This window comes from Carassius carassius, chromosome 35 (genome assembly GCF_963082965.1).
Source record: "Carassius carassius chromosome 35, fCarCar2.1, whole genome shotgun sequence".
Classification (NCBI taxonomy): domain Eukaryota; kingdom Metazoa; phylum Chordata; class Actinopteri; order Cypriniformes; family Cyprinidae; genus Carassius; species Carassius carassius.
Window position 1 is genome coordinate 19655254 of NC_081789.1, and position 21816 is coordinate 19677069.

The 21816-nt window shown below is 36.2% G+C and overlaps 1 protein-coding gene across 19 annotated transcripts in view; it reads right to left on the minus strand.

The window, feature by feature from the left end:
* The window catches only part of LOC132116168 (connector enhancer of kinase suppressor of ras 2-like), a 95015-nt gene that overhangs the window by 64923 nt on the left and 8276 nt on the right, over positions 1-21816 (minus strand). For all 19 annotated transcript variants that reach the window (XM_059524818.1, XM_059524819.1, XM_059524821.1 and 16 more), the window contains exons 2-3: positions 14589-14752; positions 6714-6916 (exon numbers count right to left, since the gene is read on the minus strand). In XM_059524818.1, coding sequence (XP_059380801.1) covers positions 6714-6916; positions 14589-14752 — 367 coding nt within the window. The remainder of the gene's footprint in view (positions 1-6713; positions 6917-14588; positions 14753-21816) is intronic.

The window sequence follows — 21816 nt, forward strand, 5'->3', positions numbered from 1 at the left end:
AATAGCCATTCAGACTTGTGAATTTGCTATGGTGTTCATCACAGTGCCAAATACTTAAATATTTAGACTTAATAGGCTATTAATTTTCAAACTTTTTTTACATTTTAATCTGGACTACAACATACCCTAGATATTGTTTGAAAGTGTTTTGATGTTCGTTCACACTTTACATTAGGGCTTCATTAGTTAACATTAGTTAGTTCATTAGTTAACATAAACTGCCAATCACAATTTCTTAACATTCAGCAATCTTAGGCATTCCAATATTTAATAACACGTTGTTAAAATCAAAAGTTGCAACTGTGTTATTTAACGAGCTAACATGAACTAAGATTTGTATTTTTTTAACAAAGATTAATAACTTCTGTAGCAAATGTAGCTATTGCTCATTGTGAATGTTAATGGTTAACTAATGAGGTCTTATTGTAAAGTGATACCTATTGGTCTTTATAGTTCTTTTGCACTTTAATCTGTGTAAAATGTTTAACTTTATATGTTTTTCTGTATTGCTTTATTGTATATAAATATTCAGTTATTTTTGTTATAAGAAAAAAGTGGTAACACTTAAGGATAGGTAACACTTGTTAACTATTAACTACAACATTTCTCTCAATAAATTCTTAATTTGCTACTTTTTAATAGTTAGTAAGGTGGTTGTTAGGTTTAGGTAGTGGGTAAGATTAGGGATGTAGAATAAGGTCAAGTAAAATAAGGCATTAATATGTTCTTAATTAGCACTAATACATGGCTAATATTCTAGTAATATGCATGCTAATAAGCAACTAATAGGTGTTACCTATTATAAAGTGTCACCTAAAAAGTTATTAAACCTGTTATACTGTATTATGGCTAACTAAATTTCAATATCATGATAATACCGTATATCATGATAAAAGCATTAACAATTAATCGCAACATGAAAATTTGATACCGGCATATCCCTAGTACACTCACTGGCCACTTTATTAGGTACACCTGGCTAGTACCGGGTTGGACCCCCTTTTGCCTTAAGAACTGCCTTAATTCTTCATGGCATAGATTCAACAAGGTGTTGGAAACATTCCTCAGAGAATTTGGTCCATATTGACATGATAGCATCACACAGTTGCTGCAGATTTTTCGGCAGCACATCCATGATGCAAATCTCCTGTTCCATCACATCCCAAAGCTGCTCTATTGAATTGAGATCTGGTGACTGATGAGGCCATTTTAGTAAAGTTAACTCATTCTCATGTTGAAAAAAACAGTCTGAGATGATTTGAGTTTGTGACATGGTGCATTATGCTGCTGAAAGAAGCCATCAGAAGATGTGTACACTGTAGTCATAAAGGGATGGACGTGGTCAGCAACAATACTCAGGTAGGCTGTGGTGTTTAAACAATGCTCAATTGGTACTAACGGCTCAAAGTGTGCCAAGAAAATATCCCCCACACCATTACACATGGTTGGATGGCTCCATGTTTTCATGTTCTTTATGCCAAATTCTGACCCTACCATCTGAGCATCCCAACAGAAATCGAAACTCATCAGACCAGGCCAATTTTGGTGAGCCTGTGAGAATTGTAGCCTCCGTTTTCCTGTTTTTAGCTGACAGGACTGGCACCTGGTGTGGTCTTCTGCTGCTGTAACCTATCTGCTTCAGGGTTCAATGTGTTGTGCGTGTTTTATTTTGATTTTAAAATAACATAATTTTTAAAGAAAGTTACTCAGTATTATTCAGTATCAAATGCTTATTCAGACCTGAATTTGAAGAATGAATGTGAAAACAGCTGAGTTGAAAATAAGACAAAAACTTTAGGGCTTAGTTAGAGTAGACGCCAGATTTAAAGTGGCAAAACTAAAATTGAGGCTTTGAGGAATACAAGCAGAGTGTGTTTGGTTGGACATTCAGTCTTCTCACGAATTTCAAAAGGGGAAAAAAGACATTAATGTTTAGTTGCCTGAATCTATTATGCCTATGATCTATTATGCATCTTAATGTAAGTGACGGAACCTCCTTTGCATTCCAATAAGCCGCTCCCACCTGAAGTTCCGCCCACAGTGAATGAAAATGAGGGAAAGTCCACTACAAACCCAAGAGAAGCAGCCAGATACCATTAAAATGATGATCACCAACTTGGCAAGTGGCAGAGAAGAGCCAGTGTCAAGCTGGATGGATATGAACCAATAACACTTAAGGGACCGAGACTCTCAAGTCAGCCATAATGTCTCTTGGCTTCAGATCCATTTACCTGCGTTAGTGTAACTCCATTTCTCCCTCTCTCTCAGAGTTCCTTCTGTTCTTCCACTATGTCTGCAGGGGAGACGACAGCTCTACTGGGGACTCTTTTGGCAGAGAAGAGAGGCCGGGGAGCGTAATTAGGCCAGCATTAATGAACGAGGGGAACGGGGCACCCCTCCCAACTGGTGGCCTTGTTCCTACAGCGTACAGTCCTGATTATGGGCACTGAAACTCTGAAACCTCCCTAACCCAAACAGACTGGCTACAAGTTCACCTTAGTCAGCAAGCTGATGTGGATAAGTCCTCTCAGCTTGATCCCCATCCAGACTGTGCTAATGTGAACTGTGTGTGATACAGATGGCTCTGAGCTCCAGGATCAGAAAGTGGGGTGGCGGGTGCCTGGGAAAAGCAATATAGAGAGATGCCGTTCTCAGCAGGGTGAAGCCGAGAGGATATCAAATGCTGTCTGATGGAAAGAGTCCTAGCTGTCCCAGTCCAGGGATTTACGCCAGGCTCAGTACCATAGGGATCTGGACAGAATCAAGCAGCTGGGTGCCAAATGGATCATTCAGCACAAACCACTCGCCTGATTTACCTTCATTTGAAAAAGTAGAAATACTGCAGCACTAGAGTCTATGACTTAAGTGTCTTATGAGGTGCTTAATACTGACAGTGATTTGCTGCAACAAAGTGACTGGAAACAATTCATTTGCAATGAGAGCCGGAGAAATTTCTAGCAAACGAGAAGTGACGCAGTACAACAACAACAAACTGATGTACTCATTAACACATACTCGTTAACACATTTTACCATGTCAAATCTCAGCAATATATATATATATATTGTGACGGGAGGAGCACAAGACAGACACAGTGGGCATGGCGTCAGGCCTCGGAGAGGCTTTTATTAACAGAAATTAAATAAAACAGGGGATAAAAGTGGCCAAAGGGGAAGAGTGTCCAAAATAAACAGGGAATCTGGTGTCCTCGTCGTGCTGCGGGGTTTGTGTAGGTCGGGCAGTGTTCATGGAGGAAGGGTCCAGGTAAGGGGCGGAGTCCGGCGGCCGCACGCACTCCCCTCTTCGGTCCGGGGCGCGAGGGGCAGCGGCTTCCTCTAGCGGCCACATCACTCTCGTTGGCCGCAGCGCTGGCAGGGGATGGACGGCCCGGCATCCTGGCCCGTCGGCCGTGCAAACGGGTGCGGTTCCCATCCGGATCGCGGGTCCGGCAGTTCACGTCTCTAGTGGCGCGGGAGTCACTCAACGCCTGGACTCCTGGACCCACGAGGACACCAGTGTGCATGCACGGGGAAGAGACTGGTCTCCCGAGGAGAGGCGCGTTGGGCTTTTAAACAGCGGCGGTGATGAGGCTTCACTTCCTTCAGGTGTGCCCCATCACACGCCGCCAGCCCTGACTCGTCCAGCTCCCCTCCTCTCACACACCCACTCCAGTCGGGAGTCTGGTGAAGGGCGGCGATTTAGTACAGGGTGCCGGTGACAATCAGGGAGGAGGCAGCTGACTCGTCACAATATATATATATATATATACATTCTGCTGGCCAAGTATTTTTAATTGCTGTGCCATTGTTTGCTACAGCAAATCAAATATATTTTTATTTCTGTAATGCATTTGTCACCCTGGACCATAAAACCAGTCATAAGGGTCACATATTTAAATTGAGATTTATACATCATTTGATGAATAAATAAGCTTTCCATTGATGTATGGTTTGTTAGGATAGGTCAATATTTGGCTGAGATACAACTATTTGAAAATCTGGAATCTGATTGTACAAAAAAATTATATATATATATATATATATATATATATATATATATATATATAAATTAAGTTTTAATATATTTATGGTAGGAAATTTACAAAATATCTTTAAGGAAAATGATCTTTACTTCATATCCAAATGATTTTTGGCGTGAAAGAAAAATCAATAATTTTGGCCCATACAATTTATTGTTGGCTACTGCTAAAAGTATACCCGTGCTACTTTTGACTGCTTTTGTGGTCCAGGGTCACGTTTTTATTTTTGCTATGAAGATTTATATTTTTTCACTAATTGTACTTTTTAACTAAGCAAAATTTTGTCAGCTTTTCTCTACAAAAAATTAACATGCTGAAATTTATACAACTACAATCTGACAATTTTTTATTGATTTAAAGCAACGGAATATGATGCAAAACATTACTGATAATTCTTACTGATGTTTTCAAGTCTATACAATTTTTTTTGCTAATGCGACAAAATAACCTTTACATTAGCCAGCTAGACAACATTAACTTGATGACAAATCATCAAAACTTGCAATAATGTACAATTTATGATAGAAAAGTGAGTGGTTTTTGGTAAAGAACAAATAGTTCTTGAAACATCTAGAATAAAACAAAAAACTGTACTTAATGTATCTATCTATATTGACACTCAAGTTTCTTTTAAAAAGATGGATAGATAGATAGATAGATAGATAGATAGATAGATAGATAGATAGATAGATAGATAGATAGATAGATAGATAGATAGATAGATAGATAGATAGATAGATAGATAGATAGATAGATAGATAGATAGATAGATAGATAGATAGATAGATAGATAGATAGATAGATAGATAGATAGATTGGCGGCCTTCAAATATTGTGTTGGACAGTGAGGGGCTTTTTAGTCAAAAAGGTTGAGATCCACTGACATAGAGAATCAATGGATGTGAAGTTTTCAGTGAAAACAGAATTTCTTCAGATTCTTCCTCACAAAAAGCACAAAAATTCCATGTGGACCTGCATGTGAGAAAAAAATTTCAACCACTGAACAGAAATGTTCAATTTCTCATTTTCCTTACATATCACTCTCTCTGAAACACTGCTCATCAATACATCAGAAAGAAACCACAATCTAAAGACAACCGTACATGAACAGAAGTTATGTGGTTAAAACCTTGAACTGAAAGAAGCTGAATTACAGAAAGAGTCTGTGTTATATAAGACCTCTTCACTCATACTTGAACCTGATTGCTGAGAGGAGGAACACAAATCAACATGATTGAATCTGAACAGACAAAAGCTGACCTCGCACACACTACACAAGAGACCCCAAGTCTGTAATTTCTGCCCACCCTGCCACACAAAGTGTCACTCCAATTCTCTGTGCCATCCCTTGAATGGAGGGAAGACCATGCCTGACATGATTTACACAAACAGGAAATGTTCCTGGATCAACACCCTCTGCTGTTCCTGGAATAACACTCCAGGAATCACAGCCGCATCTCTGAACCTAAGCCCAAAATCAACGGCCTGGGAAGGAACTACAAGAGATGCTGATGCAGGAATACATCTTAAATCCATACTAATCCATAGAAAACAAGAATAAAAACTCATAATTTCATAATGTACAGTCAGTCTGGGGTCGATAATACATCTTAAATCCATACTAATCCAGAAAAACCAATACTAAAACTCATAATTTTCATAATATACAGTCAGTCTGGGGTAACTAATACATCTTAAATTCATACTAATCCATAAAAACCAAGATTAAATCTTATTATTTCATTATGTACAGTTTTGGTCAGTAAGACTTTATGTTTTTGAAAATACTCTATTGTGCTCATTTAAGGCTGCATTTATTTGATAAAAAACATAAATATTATGAAATATTGTTATAATATAAAATAACAGTATAAAATAACTATTTGAGTGTGTCATTTATTCCTGTTATGGTAAAGCTGAATTTTCAGCATATTACTCCAGTCTTTAGTGTCACATGATCCATTAGAAATCATTCTAATATGCTGATTTGATGCTCAAGAAACATTTCTAATTATTATGAATGTTGAAAACAGTTGTGCTGCTTAATATGTTTGTGGAAAACAGTATACATTTCTTTTCTAGATTTTTTTCATGATCATAACATTCAGAAGAACAGCATTTATTTGAAATAGAAATCTTATAACATTAAAAATGTCTATAATGTCACTTTTGATCAATTTAACGCATCTTATCCGAATATTTTGTACTACTTTTGTAGTATTCAAGATCTAATTGATCAAATATATAAATGTCAGATTATTCACTTAATAACCTAGCTAATCTAGTTAGCTGCAGCTGTAGATCTATCACTATCAGATCACCAGAAATCTCAGTCAAAAGTTGCTCACGTCCCAACAGCATTCATCTGACTATCAACAACGAGAGATGATAAGACTCTGGAGCTCAGAATAAACCAACTATTAACCTTTAAGGTCATTCTTTACATTTTTATTTGATATCAAATAACCTTTTCCATAGTGTTTTTCAGAGGAATTCATTTCTAAGGAAAAGGGCGACGAATTTGGCTATACTCCAACAAGTAATTCTTTAAAAACTTGACACATCAATGCGGTTGAATTTGAATTCAATTAAATCGAATATGTGTTTAATTATGTTAACTATGTATTAAATCATGTATTGATTTGGTGTGTATGTGGCTCTTAGCAGGACTAACCTATCTAGCCAGGCCAGAAGGCTCTTAGCAGCAGCGATGAGGTCCACCACAGATGTGAGGAAATCGTTGGGCAGCTTGCGGGTCGTCCGGCCGTCGTAATGACCACTGCGTCTGCGGCCCGTGATGAAGTTCTGCAGGTTTTTGGCAGAGGCATTGAGCTTATGAGAGAGAGTTTTCAGGTTTTCAGTCTCCAACCCGTAGTTCTGTCAAACAGAGATAAAGACAATGAAGTGTTTTAGAGACAAAACTGGTTGGCAAACAATTGCAGGAATGACTCAATCAGAATTGCTTTTCGTTTCTCCGCTGTTCTGTCTCCATTTTAGATTTACAATTCTCCTCTCTTTGTTTTCAATTTCAGTTTTATTGCGCTTTATAGAGATGACAGAAATTGTACATTTGTAATTGTGTAAACGGCACAAGTAAAACTAGAAAAGGAAAGTTTGTTACAGCAAATTCTCAATGTTAATTGCCTGAAAAAAATTATGTTTTTAATTAATTTAATATTAATTTAAAAATGCCTTTTAAATTTGAATAATTATTTGAATATAATAAATAAAATAAATACAACTGTATATTAATTTAATATAAATTAAATAAAATTAAATTGGTTAGGTCAGATTAGATTAAAGATGAAGAATAAATTGTAATGAATTACAGTGAGCATACTGTACATGCTCTCTCTCTCTCTCTCTCTCTCTCTCTCTCTCTCTAAATCCTAAATGAATATCCAGCACCTGACAGAGAGAGAGAAAGACTGAGTGCTTCAAATGCAGAGGTGCGTTGAGTGGGTGGAGACAGAACAAAGTTCAGGCAATGAATAATGCACTGAGAGTCTCTTCTGCCACATGATAGGAGCTTACACACGCCACACTCCACACTGAGATAACGCAATCAGCTCAGACAAATCTGAATATCTAAATCTGACAAAAAACCATGTCAGAACAAAGCCAAAAAGCACATTTTAGTTTTCACATTTGGATGTTTACTTCTATAGACACTTTTCATACACACTGCTGTATGTACATAATCCCACAAAAGACTCAGTAATGTGTTTACATGCTCATGCACTACAAATCATCTTGCACTGTTCCCCAGCCAGCTGCTTGACTTACAATGTTTCTCTTTGCACATGTACAGTACTATGTGAAGCATTCGTATAGCCTGTATCTTTTTTTTTTAGCTTATGTATAGGTAAACATTTATATATAGTATATTTATAGTCAAAATCTGTCAGTAGGTTAGTTGTGTATAGGTATATAGTGTTTTACAAAATTGTTATATGTCTGTATTTATGTAGCACCGTGGTCCTGTGAGGCACAGAATTTCGTTCCACTGTGTATTTTCGTTACACATGTAGCGGAATGAAAATAAAGCTCAACTTGAACTTAAACTATGGGCCTCTTTGGTGTATCTTAAAGGAACACTCCACTATTTTTGAAAATAGGCTCAATTTCAAACTCCCCTAGAGTTAAACAGTTGAGTATTACCGTTTTCGAATCCATTCAGCCTGCACAATGAATGCAGCATGCGCAATGATATTACACCTTTCCTGAAAATAGTTCCCAGCAACTCTGAAACAACACAAACTAGCTGGGGACTATTTTGAAATGCTGCGTAATATCATTGCGCCTACTGCACCCATGGTACGGCAACAAAAAAGTCCCTTGATTATTACGCCGGAATGAGAGTATAGTTCCCAGTCATATCGGCCCAGAAAATCGCAATTTTTTATTAGTATATGATGTAACTACAGAAGAGTCAAGTTTTAAATAGGAAAAATATTGAAACTCTTTGGTCATTTTTGAGTGAGATGCTAACAGTCAAATCAGATTCAATGATCTTTGCTAAGCTAAGTTAAACGCGCTACCACCAGACCTGGAGGTCAGATGAATGGATTTCCTCAATTGTTTAACTCTAGGGGAGTTGGAAAATGAGCCTGTTTTCAAAAATAGTGGAGTGTTCCTTTAAATCAAAATTGCTGATGTGTGTTTTTGTGTCAGAGTGAGGTCGCAGCAGGTGCCTTTGGAAGAGAACCAAATTACCTTGTTCCTGCATAAAGAGCACTGATCAAGGGGCAGAGACTGATCAAATGCAACATTATGCACATACATTCAAGAAAAAAACAAATGTGTTTTTCAATCCATTGACTTTTAACTCTAACCGTAACCCTCACAGAAAGCTTTTTGCATTATTAGAAGGTGATGTACATTATACAGTGACCGGGAGGGGACATGTTCGGTTCAACTGGTGGAAACGTGAAATAACACGGGCACAATATATTAATTTGTGGGAACGTCATATTAACTTGTGGAAACTTTATAATATGTCAGGGCCACAAGATCATTTTCCTTATGCTGTGGCCACACGTTCCCAGGAATTGGAAGATGACTCAATAATATGTAATTGCTTTAAATATTCTTAATTTGTTTGTGTTGTGTAATTCTGTGATGAAACTGATTGGCTGACGAACGTTCTGAGGTGTGCGATTATTTTCTGGGAAACGCATGACAAATGTAGTTCCAGGCAGCACTCCTGACCACATTACAGTTCCATATCACTTTGCATAGTTATCTGTAATAACGGTCACGCAGTTTGCACAAAAAGGTGTTGTAGCACTACCCTGACGATTTTATCAGTTAGCCTATATAGTGTAGCAACTTGAAGGCTAAACATGACATTTCTCACTAGTGAAGAGACAGTGCTGTTTAGAGATGCAAAGAGGTAAGTTAGCCTAATTCACACAAGCTTTCTCTCTCTCTCTCTCTGTGTCTCTGTCTCTCTCGCTCTCTTTCTAATAATTTTATTAATAACTGCATTAGAATGCTATCAACGGCTCAAGCCTCCATTACCAGCTTTAAAATTATGGTTTGGTACTAGCAAAAGATTCATTGGATGAGATGCGGAAGAAATAATCCTACTCACAATAGCGATTTAAGTACAAAAACAGGACAATTTAAATATAATATCTGATCGATCTCTTGAGGTGTGATAAACATAGTATAAGCATAATAATTGATTCCGGGCCATCTCGGGTGTGCATTATTTTTCTAATAATTCAACGGCCCGTCGTCAATTATTCCTTACGTATTCCTGCCTACTTTTGCCAGGACTCTCATATGAAAGAGATTTTTAATATCAGAGAGTCTTTTCTGGTTAAATAAATGTTAAATAAAAAAAAAATAATAATAATAAAATAAAAAGATTATAACATAAAATTAAAATTAGCCCTATAAATTGAAAAAACAGTGAATTGAAATTGAGATTTATAAATAATCTAAAATTGAAAAAAAAAAATTGTGTTGTTATATTAATATAGAAAATAACAGTCACCTTATATTACTATTTTTTATAAAGAGTTGCTCACAAATTATGTTAATGGATTAATAAACACAATACATCTTATTTAAAACATACAAATGGAGAAAGGTATCTGTGAGGGCTGTTTAGGGGCTGAAGATAGAAAACATCATTAATTCAGCATAAAACCACAGAAGTCAATAGAATGTGCACACCATGATAGAAAAACTTGTGTGTGTCAGTATCTCCTCTCACATCAGTAGGAGATCGATGAGAGTAATGTGCTCCATTTTATCCGAAGAACAAATCCGACACACACTCACTCACAAAGTACCAGTACAGGTAATAAACACACACCTGGAACACTAAAACAGGTTTGTACAACACACAGAGACACACAAAAGACACATTAATCAGCTTGTGAGTGGAGGGAGACGGGGGGAGCAGACGATGTTGGGGGGATCGACGCTCAGAATCCTCCATGCTAATCTGTTTAGAAGCTCTCTGCATGAATGCAGCTGATAACACACCACACTGGCAGAATGATAAAGCAATATGGAGGGGAAGAGCGAGATAAACAAATAAGTGAGAGAATGACAGCCTTTGAGAGTTTAAAAGGGAAAGGAGAGAGTGGGCCGCTCTGTGTCTCTGAGGTCAATATGCTGTCAAACAATAAAGACTCAACAGTTCTCTGGCTTCCATCAATATTTGTGTGAATTTGTGTCTGTGATGGTTTCAAAGACACCTAACAAGGGGAAACGATACCTTACTGAATTAATACCATGCTCACAAGACAATGCTGCAAAGATGCTTCATTGTTTGCACTGTTGAAGTCATTTTCTCTCAGCAAGTTTTGGTTTTGAATGAGAAAGTTTGCGCCATTGTTCTTTCCTTTACATTTGTCTCTAAAGTTACAATTCTGTCATTATTTACTCACCCTCTTATTGTTTCAAACCTGCTTTATCAAGTCTTGAACAGTGTTATTTTAGTATTACAATTTTTTTTATTGGTTTGGTACTATTTTCACAAGGTGTACATTTTCATAACTCTTAGTACAAAACTTAAAACTGATCACTCTTGCAACACCACTAGTGATTCTTCCAAAACCTGATCTCATGATTTCATTGTAGTTGCACATATTTTCATTCATTCAGTCAGTCATTGTTTCAAAAAATAAGATCATTGTGATATGTATTAAAAACATTTGAATTAATCACCAGAACACAACAGTATGATCTTCTTTCAATTTAGTTCTTTTAACAATCATTTTATTCAAAAGCAAACAATGCAAGATTCATGTTTCAAATCACCATTGCTACTGAAATAATTACAGTAATAATGGCAATAACTGTCATGTTAGAAAATATACTCATTACCTAACTTACATATCTCTCATAAAATCAATAATATTGATTTTATTTTTATTAGTAAAAGTAGTTATCCAGTGTGTTATCAAAAGGTGTGATGAAGGAATGACATGGTTATAAGGTTTTGTGCTAGAACAGAGTTTACTGTCAATGCAGTTAATGTCCTCACTGTGCCATATGACTCAATCTATATTCTAGCTGAATATTTCAGATGAAGGGGTAATGCTTCTATATACAGTATCACATGGCATAATGTAATGTAAAATGCTGTATTTGATGCCATCTATCTCCGTTCTTCTGATACATATCTAACTAATATCCGATCAGTTCCTCTCCCTTGTGTCCTGCTGTATGCCCACAAATAGCAAAACACATGGTTTTACAAATGATGGCGTCCTCAAAGGAAGGTTTTTTTTTCATTGAACCCAAAAAGCACAATGATTTCAGATATTGCCATCTTGTGGGGACATTTTGTCTTCATAAAAAAGGGTTAACCTGAACTACAAAATAGTGGCCGTCATCTTAGATAAATCACTTTTACTGTTAAAAATATTCAGTCCATTTGGTTACTGTGAATGAAACAATTACATAGAGTAAACACTTATTTTATGTAGTGAAAGTGATATTGTATGATAGTGTTTTGTACTAAAACTACTGAAAATATGCTGAAATGTTTGAAAAAAGTGCACCCATTGAAAATGTACCAATTGCTTGTGAAATTGTGCCAAAGCAATTAAAAGAAAAAACTCTAATTTGATACTATTACAGTATTCATTAATATTTAGATTTAAATATATATTTATGTTTTCAGTTTCATTTTATTCTTTAGTAAATTTGTTACATTTTTGGTAATTTTTTATATACATTTTCTTCATTTTATTTCAGTTACAGTAATTTTCATACTTCAACTTACTTAAAGTTTTTTGTTTTGTTACATCTAATATTAATATTTTATTTAATTTAGCTTTATATTTAGCTTTATTTCAAAAATGAACATTAATATAATAGTTATACAGTTAACAACAACAAAACGGGCATGCCATATTTAAATGCTCATACTGTAAATACATTTTGTTGTACTATTTGTTGATCGGTATTCAGTAACACTAACTTCAACGTGAACAAATGCAACACACATATTTCAAATATTGTTTTCTTTTTTTATCTTTCAGTCATTGAAAGTTCAATTCTGAATTTCTAATAAGTTTAAATTGGCCATTAAATGCTGCAGATGAGATCTGAGAGCAAAAAAAATCAGTGAAAGTGACCTTTAAATTCAAATTCTATCATTTGGTCACCCTGGTGTTGTTGCAAACATGTTTGTCTTTTTCTTTCTTCTGAATGTCATACAGGACTGGAATGACATGAAGAAGAGAAAAGAGCAGCAGGAACATTCTACAAAATATCTAATTTTGTGCTCCATATAAATATAATCACAGAATCGTAATTTTTTCGCTGAATGATTCCTTTAAATTAAAAAGCGGTTTTCAAACTGTACAGTTCCATCTTTTATATGAAATCGGAGATGTACAATATGGCTAATTTCATACGCACATGTCTACAGGCTGACATTCACACGGGCCGTGTAACGTGAATGTCATCAGCTCTGATTTGGGATCAGTGTTCAGAGCAGATAGAGAGCACAGAAAACTCATCTATTTATGATTAATGCTCTCCTAAATGTCAGCAGCACAGGCCAGTGGTTCACAGTCCCTCACAAAACCTCACACTCATAGTTCTACACTGAAATTCAATCTCAGGAAAAGACAACAAGAAACATAGCTCTTAGAAAGACAAGTTGAAAAAAAGAACAAAAGGACAGGTTGAGGAGAGACTCAGGCTGGGCGGCACGTGAGACAGCTCACACGGACGCGATAAACATCATCCTGTCGTCTGTTCCCTCTCGTCATGATGCTGACATTCTGAAAGCGTGGGCTGGTAAGTCATTGTTTTAATACCTCAACTGAGAGATTCGAGAGAGAGGAAGAGAGAGAGAGAGAATTAGATGGAAAGCTAGTTATTAAATGCTACATAATGTAAAAGGCTCAAGCGGTGCAGAGCAAATTTCAGCTTAAATCCTTTTCCCATCTCCCACACTGTCTGTACTCTTGGTACCTTTTTCAAAATCATTTTCAAGCCGTGGAACATCACACAGCAATAAAAATTAGTCAAGACACACACACACACACACACACAGGAGTGTAGATACAGATTAAGGACACAGGAACAAAGCCACCTGGCAAAAAGACACATTTAAATACTACTTGAGTGGCATTTTGAGAACAAATCTGTGGAAATCTTTCCCAGGAGAGCATTATTATTATCTTAGAAAATTAAGGCTGACTTTTAAGAGAACATGAAATGACATTTGCAACTTATTTCATCTCTGTAAAGTATAAGTATTATTTTATTTTATATTTGTTCATATTATTTTTATGTTTTATATATATATATATATATATATATATATATATATATATATATATATATATATATATATATCATCTGATATATAGTATAAAATAAGATTATGTACATTGATAATATATTTAAATAGAGCCATTAATTAGTTTTTTTGTGTGTGTTTTTTTAAATTCATTCATATTATTTTAAATGTTTAGTATAATTTATTTTAATGTAAGTTAATTTGTTAACTGTAAATAATTTTTTCCTTTTCTTCTGATATATTTTGTGAACTAAGATATATGTAATTGTTAGTTTTATTAGTTTTTATATTAATTGTAATATTTTTATTTTAAGTACTTGATTGTTACTTTTTTCTTTTTCTTCTGATATGTTAAGCAAAATAAGACCATGTTAATTGATTAAATAAGTACGTTGAGTCACTGGCTAATTTTATTATTCGTTTTTCATATTTAATATTATCATTTAAACTTTTTATTATTATTATTATTATTTTTAATTTTCAGTTATTCGATTTTTTATTATTATTATTTAACTTTTTTGCCTTTTTCTCCTGATATATTGTGTGAAATGAGACCTGTCAAGTCATTAAATAAGTAAATAGAGTCATTTTCCATTTCAACAACTGTAGTCTTTTCAGAATGTGATACTGTTTTTCTCAAAGCGTTTTTGATAATCTTTGTCAACATGGTGCAGTAGGGGACTCAGTGTCCACCAGCTGATGAAGCAGATGAAGTTGAACAGCAGATGAAGGATCAAGCACATAAAGGAGCGTGAAGACTCTCACCAGAGCACACAGCAGGTCCACAGCTTCCAGGATCAGCTCCTGGTGTCCGATGCGGGATACGCCCAGATCTTCCAGCTCCTGATGGGTGATCCTTAGCAGCTGGTCACCTCCTACCTTCTCCCGTTCAAAGTTCTTTATATACTGCTGCAAGCAGTCATCCAGACCTGTAGGAACATCAAGAAAATATCAGCAATTTAGGCTCATTCCTAATCGGCAAAATTGGAACATCCCAAAGTATGTGGGATTTACTGCATGATTAAAGTGCCCAAATGGTAGGGGATAGTGGGGGAAGATGTCCTTTATAAGACCAGTGTACATTACTGCTATATTGGAACGTTTAGAGATGAGTGTAGGATGTACAAGATGATGATATATCATAAAAGTAATAATAAAAGTATCTAATATTACCCACACCCCCTTGCGTGAAGATACTGGTAAATTAAGCATTGACCTGGTTTCTGTTAGAGTACCCATGAGTCATGCAGATGGTGCTGAACATTTAATAATTGCTCATCAAAGCGATAACAGTGGACAAGTGCAAGGTTTCTGAAATAAATATTTATGTATTTTCTGTTATGAAACCTTTCACTTGATCACTATTAATGGTTTAGGCAATAACAGAGTAATTTAGACTTCTGCATTGTCTAACACAGAAATAAATATAGCCATATACAGTACATATTTGTATATTAACAAACATAAATGTGCCGATTACTACAATACATAGACCTCATACTGCACAAACTAAGATTTATATCTAATTTGGTGTAATTTAGTGTAACACACTCATCTAATATCTAGATGATTTTGTTTCTTCATCAAAACATATTTGGAGAAATTAAGCATTGCATCACTTGCTTACCAACGGTTTTTACTTTTAAACAGTGCTTTCTGTGCATATTTCTCTCCTGATTCAGAAGAGAAGACTTTTTTCAAGCAATATTATGGATAGAGGACTTTAACCCGGAAGCAATGGTCTGAAGCTAAAAACATTTTGTTTCTTACAAACATTGTTTCTTTCACTTTTTTTTTTTATTTCACCAAATTTGTTCTGATGAAGAAACAAACTCATCTACATCTTGGATGGTTCTTTTTTGTGTGAACTTTTCCTTTAAAACAACGTGACTGATAATGTATTATAACCACATCAGGTTTGTGCATGCCAAATGTCTGTGCAGCACAAAATCTTAATAAATGCATCTGCTTCAGACTCTGTTTACCCCAAAATCAATAACAACTAAGAAATGCAATGGATGCCACACTTATACATGATGACCTGTATTCCACCCTAACTATGTCGCATATCCATCAAACTGACAGTAAATGACAGCTAAGCCACATCGCAACCTTCCTATGTTTGAACGAGAAGTAGGCTACATTTGATGGAAAGGAAACATAGCTGTCCAAAAAAGCTGCATGTGAATAGAATTTGTGATGGACAGAAACAGTTTGTTTAAATTAAACCATAACTTCAGCCATTTTGAGATCTATATCAGTCTAGAAAGCTCTGTGTCCAGAATAAAAACCATCCTAAATCAAATGATTGCTGCACCGTCTACAGTAATGCCTCTGAAAACCAATAGGATGCGCACATAAATCAAAATAATAAAGCTACCCATCAGCTATACAGGATAGATGTGGCTACGAAAGCTATAAATACAGAGGAATAGACTAATAAAGAATGAGTGATCTAGAAAGTTTCGAAAACACCACCATTCACAACTGTCACCATCAAACAGGTGACGACACACACTCTCCATAATGCTATACACTTGTTGGACTGCATTTGTCAGTCTTGGGCATTCTGTCGCCCAACGGCACGCCTGACAGCAGCTGCGCTCTCCGAACAGCTGCTGTTCGACACAACGTACATAACTGCAGGATTTACATATTTTGCTTACAGCATGTGCATGTGTTTATGATAGTGTACGGAAGAAGGAAGGTCATCTAAACTCTTTTTAATCACACTAGCTGCCCTTAAATAATTAAATCTAATGCAACTATCATCATCCAGCTCATTAACAGGACTCATTGGCCAAGTCAGCAAGAATAACAATAGCTGTCATTACTGTTCATAAACAATATCGTGCTCATTAATGAGAGACTGCTTCACTTGTTAATTAGTTGGCGATCGGAGGTCTGAATTTAACTGCTGAGGATGAGAATCTCGAAGCGAATGTGAGATGACTAACTTCTGCTGATGCCATGACTCTGATTCACGTACTAGACAGGTGCAGTGAACAATTAACTGCTAGCTAATGTTGTTAATAATGATCTGTGGGCAACAGAAAGTGATTTAGAATGAAAATAATGAAATTAATCCCACAGTTGATACCTGTGACAAGAATGTTCCCTTACAGAAATTTTGGCTGATACTTTTTTGGCCATTATTATTTGAAAACTTTGGTTAAAAACCAAAAAGATTCTTTCTCAAGCCCCTTTAAATCATATCATATAACTAAAGAACTTACCTTCTGTTGTACTATAAAGAGATTTTAATCTTATGCAGTTAAGAAAACATTTTTTTCAAAAAATTCTGAAAAAAGAATCAACTTCCACCAATATACATGGAAGAACAGAGAAAAAGATAAGAAAAACACTCTTAAATGAGCAGACGCACAGAGCAGCAGTCTGACACACTGTTATCAGACAGCAAAGGTGCCCCCTGCTTACACTCAAGCAGCTTGCAAATAATTCATCACTGTAGTGGATTTATTAACGAATCTGAGGTATTATTTACAGATCATATATTTTGTCCTGAACAGGCCCCCTTGTCTTGCTGTCTTTGCAAACCCTCAGTCATACAGGGGTATTAGAATAGCCTTGCTCTGTTACAGTGCATTATTCATTGCACACAACCTGCTCTTCTGACAGGTAGCACAGTAAAAATGAAGGGAGAGAGAGAAAACGCCAGAAAATGGGCCAAAAGGATATAAAGAATAAAGTTTAGCCTGAGCACTTAAAATATCACACATATTAAACACATCCCCGGCTTCCCATCATTGAATGATAGAGAAAAAGATCTGGTAAAAAGCTCTAGAGTTACTGATATTCAGAACCCTCCCAACTCTCCCAGACGCAGTCTAAGTAATGTAATTTAGTCGTGCTTTTCCTTCAATATTCTATTCATCTTCATCTCATTTCTGGCAGCCATGCTGTGCATTATGCAGACTTGGTGACCAGTGAAAGGGTTGTCGTGACAACCGTTCAAGGCCACAAAGTGCTCAAGGGCTTATGGGAAACTCACAGTGTTTCCCTGATTTGTTTTAAGGCTACTGTGGTGATTTGTGCAATTTAATGGTACACAGATAGCAGTAATGGGGTAACTACTTTGAAACTGTTGATTTCAAAGCGACAAGATATACAGTATATAATTTAAAGCAGTTAAACTAATCTTAAGCTACATATACAATACTCAAACAAATCATTGAATAATTTTAATTGATTAATTCACTGAAATTACTCAGACCTTTAAAAGCTTTAAGAGACTGTCGTTAAAAAAGCAGTGATGAAGCACCTTGGTATGTTACAAAACTACTTGTTGGGAAAGTTAGCATGTTTCTGGAAAATAGTGCATTTAAGTTAGTAACATCACTTCATTTAGGTTACATTCACACTGAAAATGTTGATGCTTGGGCCTTGATTATTTGGGCCATTACCATATGTTTTGCAATGCAACCTCAGTCTGAACAGTCTTATCGGAATTCATGCAACTTTTGTCACTCTAGATGACGGGAGTCACTCCAAAGATTTCACATACCAGTAGTATTTTTCATCAATCGGTTAAAATAGAAGTCAGCTGGAGAAACTGTGTTAGAACTCATTAGTAGTACAGTGACAGCTCTATACAAGCAAAACTTGAGGGGAAAATATACAAGAAAAACTTTTCTCATTTTCTTCATCCTCGTCTTCCTTATTACCTGCACATGCTACTGTGACCAGTTCACACTCAAATCTGATACTGACCACATTTAATAATATGAGCAGCCAAAAAATTTTTATATAAGCAATAAATCAGAATTAAGTACTAATTCTTGCAGTGTGAATGTAGCCCTTGTTACGGTTACAAAAAGGTGTAACATCCCTGAAAAGAAACACAGATTGCAAAAGGATGGGATAAGAATACCCATGAATCAGCTGTGAACTCCTACACAGGCTTTTTGCTATTATGTCATGACACCACCTGCAATGAGACTCCAAAAGTGTGTGTGTGTGTGTGTGTGTGTGTGTGTGTGTGTGTGTGTGTGTGTGTGTGTGTGTGTGTGTGTGTGTGTGTGTGTGTGTGTGTGTGTGTGTGTGTGTGTCCGTCACTGAATCATCCTTCCTCTGCCATCACTTAATCTCAAAGACATAGGGGACTTTCTGGAGATGAGAAATTCATCAGTAAAATAAACTCTGAGCCGTCCAGCTGTGTAGAGCTTGGCCTCAAGCCTCTTCTGGAGTAGGAGAGCTGAAGGGCTGGTTCTTGGACCAACAGTGAATGTTCATAAATACAGTCTTCTACAACAAAATAAACACACTATTCCAGATTGGTTTCTTCTCTGTGGTTTTGAACAAAATTCTTTATGTTCCTGAGGTTATATGGTCTTCAGAGTAACATTCTTGAGGCTACCGTACATTAAAGGTTCTTCAGATCAGCTTGTTCTACAGCACTTATCTGAGAAAAAAAGCCTGCATATGCTTTGACACACGATGCACACGGGCAACCTGAGTTTGAATAATTTCCAATCCCACTCTCCTATTGTTTCCTCTTATCTCTTCACCTTCCTTGCAATAAAAATGGAAGGATGAGTATAGGTTTTAATGCATAGGAAATAATACACTTAGAGTAACCATATACTGTAAGGACCCTTGCAAAATTTAATAGCTCAGACGTTTCTTTTTTTAGTAGACTTAATTGAGTTCTTAATTAGGTTTTACTGAAGTATAAACTAGTAATGGGAAGATCATTTCAATGACTTGATCTTTCAGTTTCTTTTGAAAGATTTATTTCAGTCATTTTGTTCATGAGTTATATGGTATATTTTCAACAACTAAATTCCCCAAACACTTCGACATATGCTACTGTGAATTAGGATATATGAGCTCATACTGAGATCACAAATCAAAGTTGAAACTCCTGAGATCTCTGAAATGGTTTTTTGAATGTAACAAGAAATGTTTGAGATCATGTTGAAATCTCTGGTTTCTGATAGCAGATTTTATCTTCTGTGTGCAGTTTGAGAGCTTCTGTAAGTCTATAGATTATAGAAAATACGGAAAATTACTACATTAAAAATAGCTACACTATCGTTGTAAAATCTGATTATCACTTAAGTGATTGTTTGAGTTAGATAAATGTAAAAAAAAAAATCTTAGTTTTGTCTAAAATTTACTATCTATTATTTACTTTATTATTAAGATATTCATAACAATTTTGTTACATTTCAATCAAAATATATGGGAATGGAGAAATTATCATACAATTATTCCTTATTCCATAAATATTCTTAATCTTTAACACCAACTTTAACATTAAAAAAGAAATGAGTTGTAAATGTATTGGACAAATTTAACAATCACTCGCAAAAAAAGATGGAATTCAGATATTCCCATCATGCTTTGATACAGACTGTATAAGGAGAGCAAATGTTGAAGGTATTATTTGGTGTGTTTTTGCACAAAATTAATATGAGAGGAGATTTATCTATGTTTAATGTCATGTTGTATTCGAATTTATAGGACTTATTCGCCATGGTACCAAATGTAGACCATTTTTACTTTCATTTATTCAATTCATAAGGTATACCTGTGGCTCAAGTCAAGTGGTAGAGCATTGCGTTAGCAGTGCAAGGTTGTGGGTTAGATTCCCAGGGAACACATGTTAGGTAAAAAATGTTAGCCTGAATGCACTGTAATTCGCTTTGGATAAAAGCGTCTGTTAAATGCATAAATGTAATACTTCATTGAATTCACAGCTTTCTTTCAACTCAATAATTTTAGATGTTTTACAAAAAAAATAATACATCTTAATTGAAGTTTTTAGAGTGCACACAAAATTACTGGGGTCTTTTTCTCAGAAGAAAATCTATGAAGGTGCAAGTCTCCATTTTGCACTCAGGATATATTAAAATTCCATTTGCCACTTCTCTTTCCGACGAGTATGACAACAAATCTGACTTGGAGCATCACAGACTCAACAACATTACAGACAAACTCTGTAGTCCCTCTTTTAATGGATCTAGAGCAGCAACACCCACTCATGAATCCAATTTTCACATCAACCGCCTAAAAGCCTGTTTCTGATCTCTCTCAGGTACTGACTCTTGAGTAGCGATCTGAATCCAGAGCATCAGCAAAGGAGCCCAGGTGTTCCCCACCAAGTTTGTCTCCTAACAGATGCTTTCCTCCCTGCAGACATGAAACAATCGTTCAAGAGGATACCGAGCATCACCGTTTTCCTCCCATCTGTAAAACTCTGCAGCTTTGGCCTGTTTTTAGGCGAGTGGCCCCTGAAGAGTTGTTGTGGTTTCATTTCTTAGATGATCTTCAGATCACTGTCCAGGACAAATGTGAGCACTGACAGACGGGAAACAGCACAGTGTGTACAGTCTCTTACCGAGTACATACTGTATCGGAGTGTTTTGCTGAATATTTCTCTCTATACTGCGTTTCTTCAGTTCTATAAAGTGATTCAGAGATGACTCACACCCTTTACACCCACTGACAGCACACAAACACACTTTTACACTTTTTCACAGGAGGGAAGAGTCGCCCCGAGCCAAGCCACACACCCACACACCCGCCCCTCGAAGCTGCAGCCCAGGTCGCAGTGCTGCAGCTCTGCGTGTGTGTGTGTTTGATTGTATTATTATTCAAAGGTATTTAACCTCTCTTTCTTCCTCTCGCTCTCCACCATTTATGTATTTCTGTCACACACACACACGCAGTCAATCCTCCCCATCTCTGCCACATGTCATATGAAATACAATATTCATGTGCTGCCTTAAGACACACCCCAAAGACAGGCCTGGAATCCCCAAAATGCCTTAGTTGAACAGCCTGATACATGTGTGTGCGTGAATATGCTCAGATGACCTCCATAAGTGCGTGCTATACATTTTCCACTCAATTATAACCTCATAAACCATTAAAAGAAAGCACCAAACCATTCTGAGCTGAACACCCCAAAACGACAGCTTCTCATTTCAGGCAGGCGTCCTAAAAAGCAACTAATGCACCTTCCTAC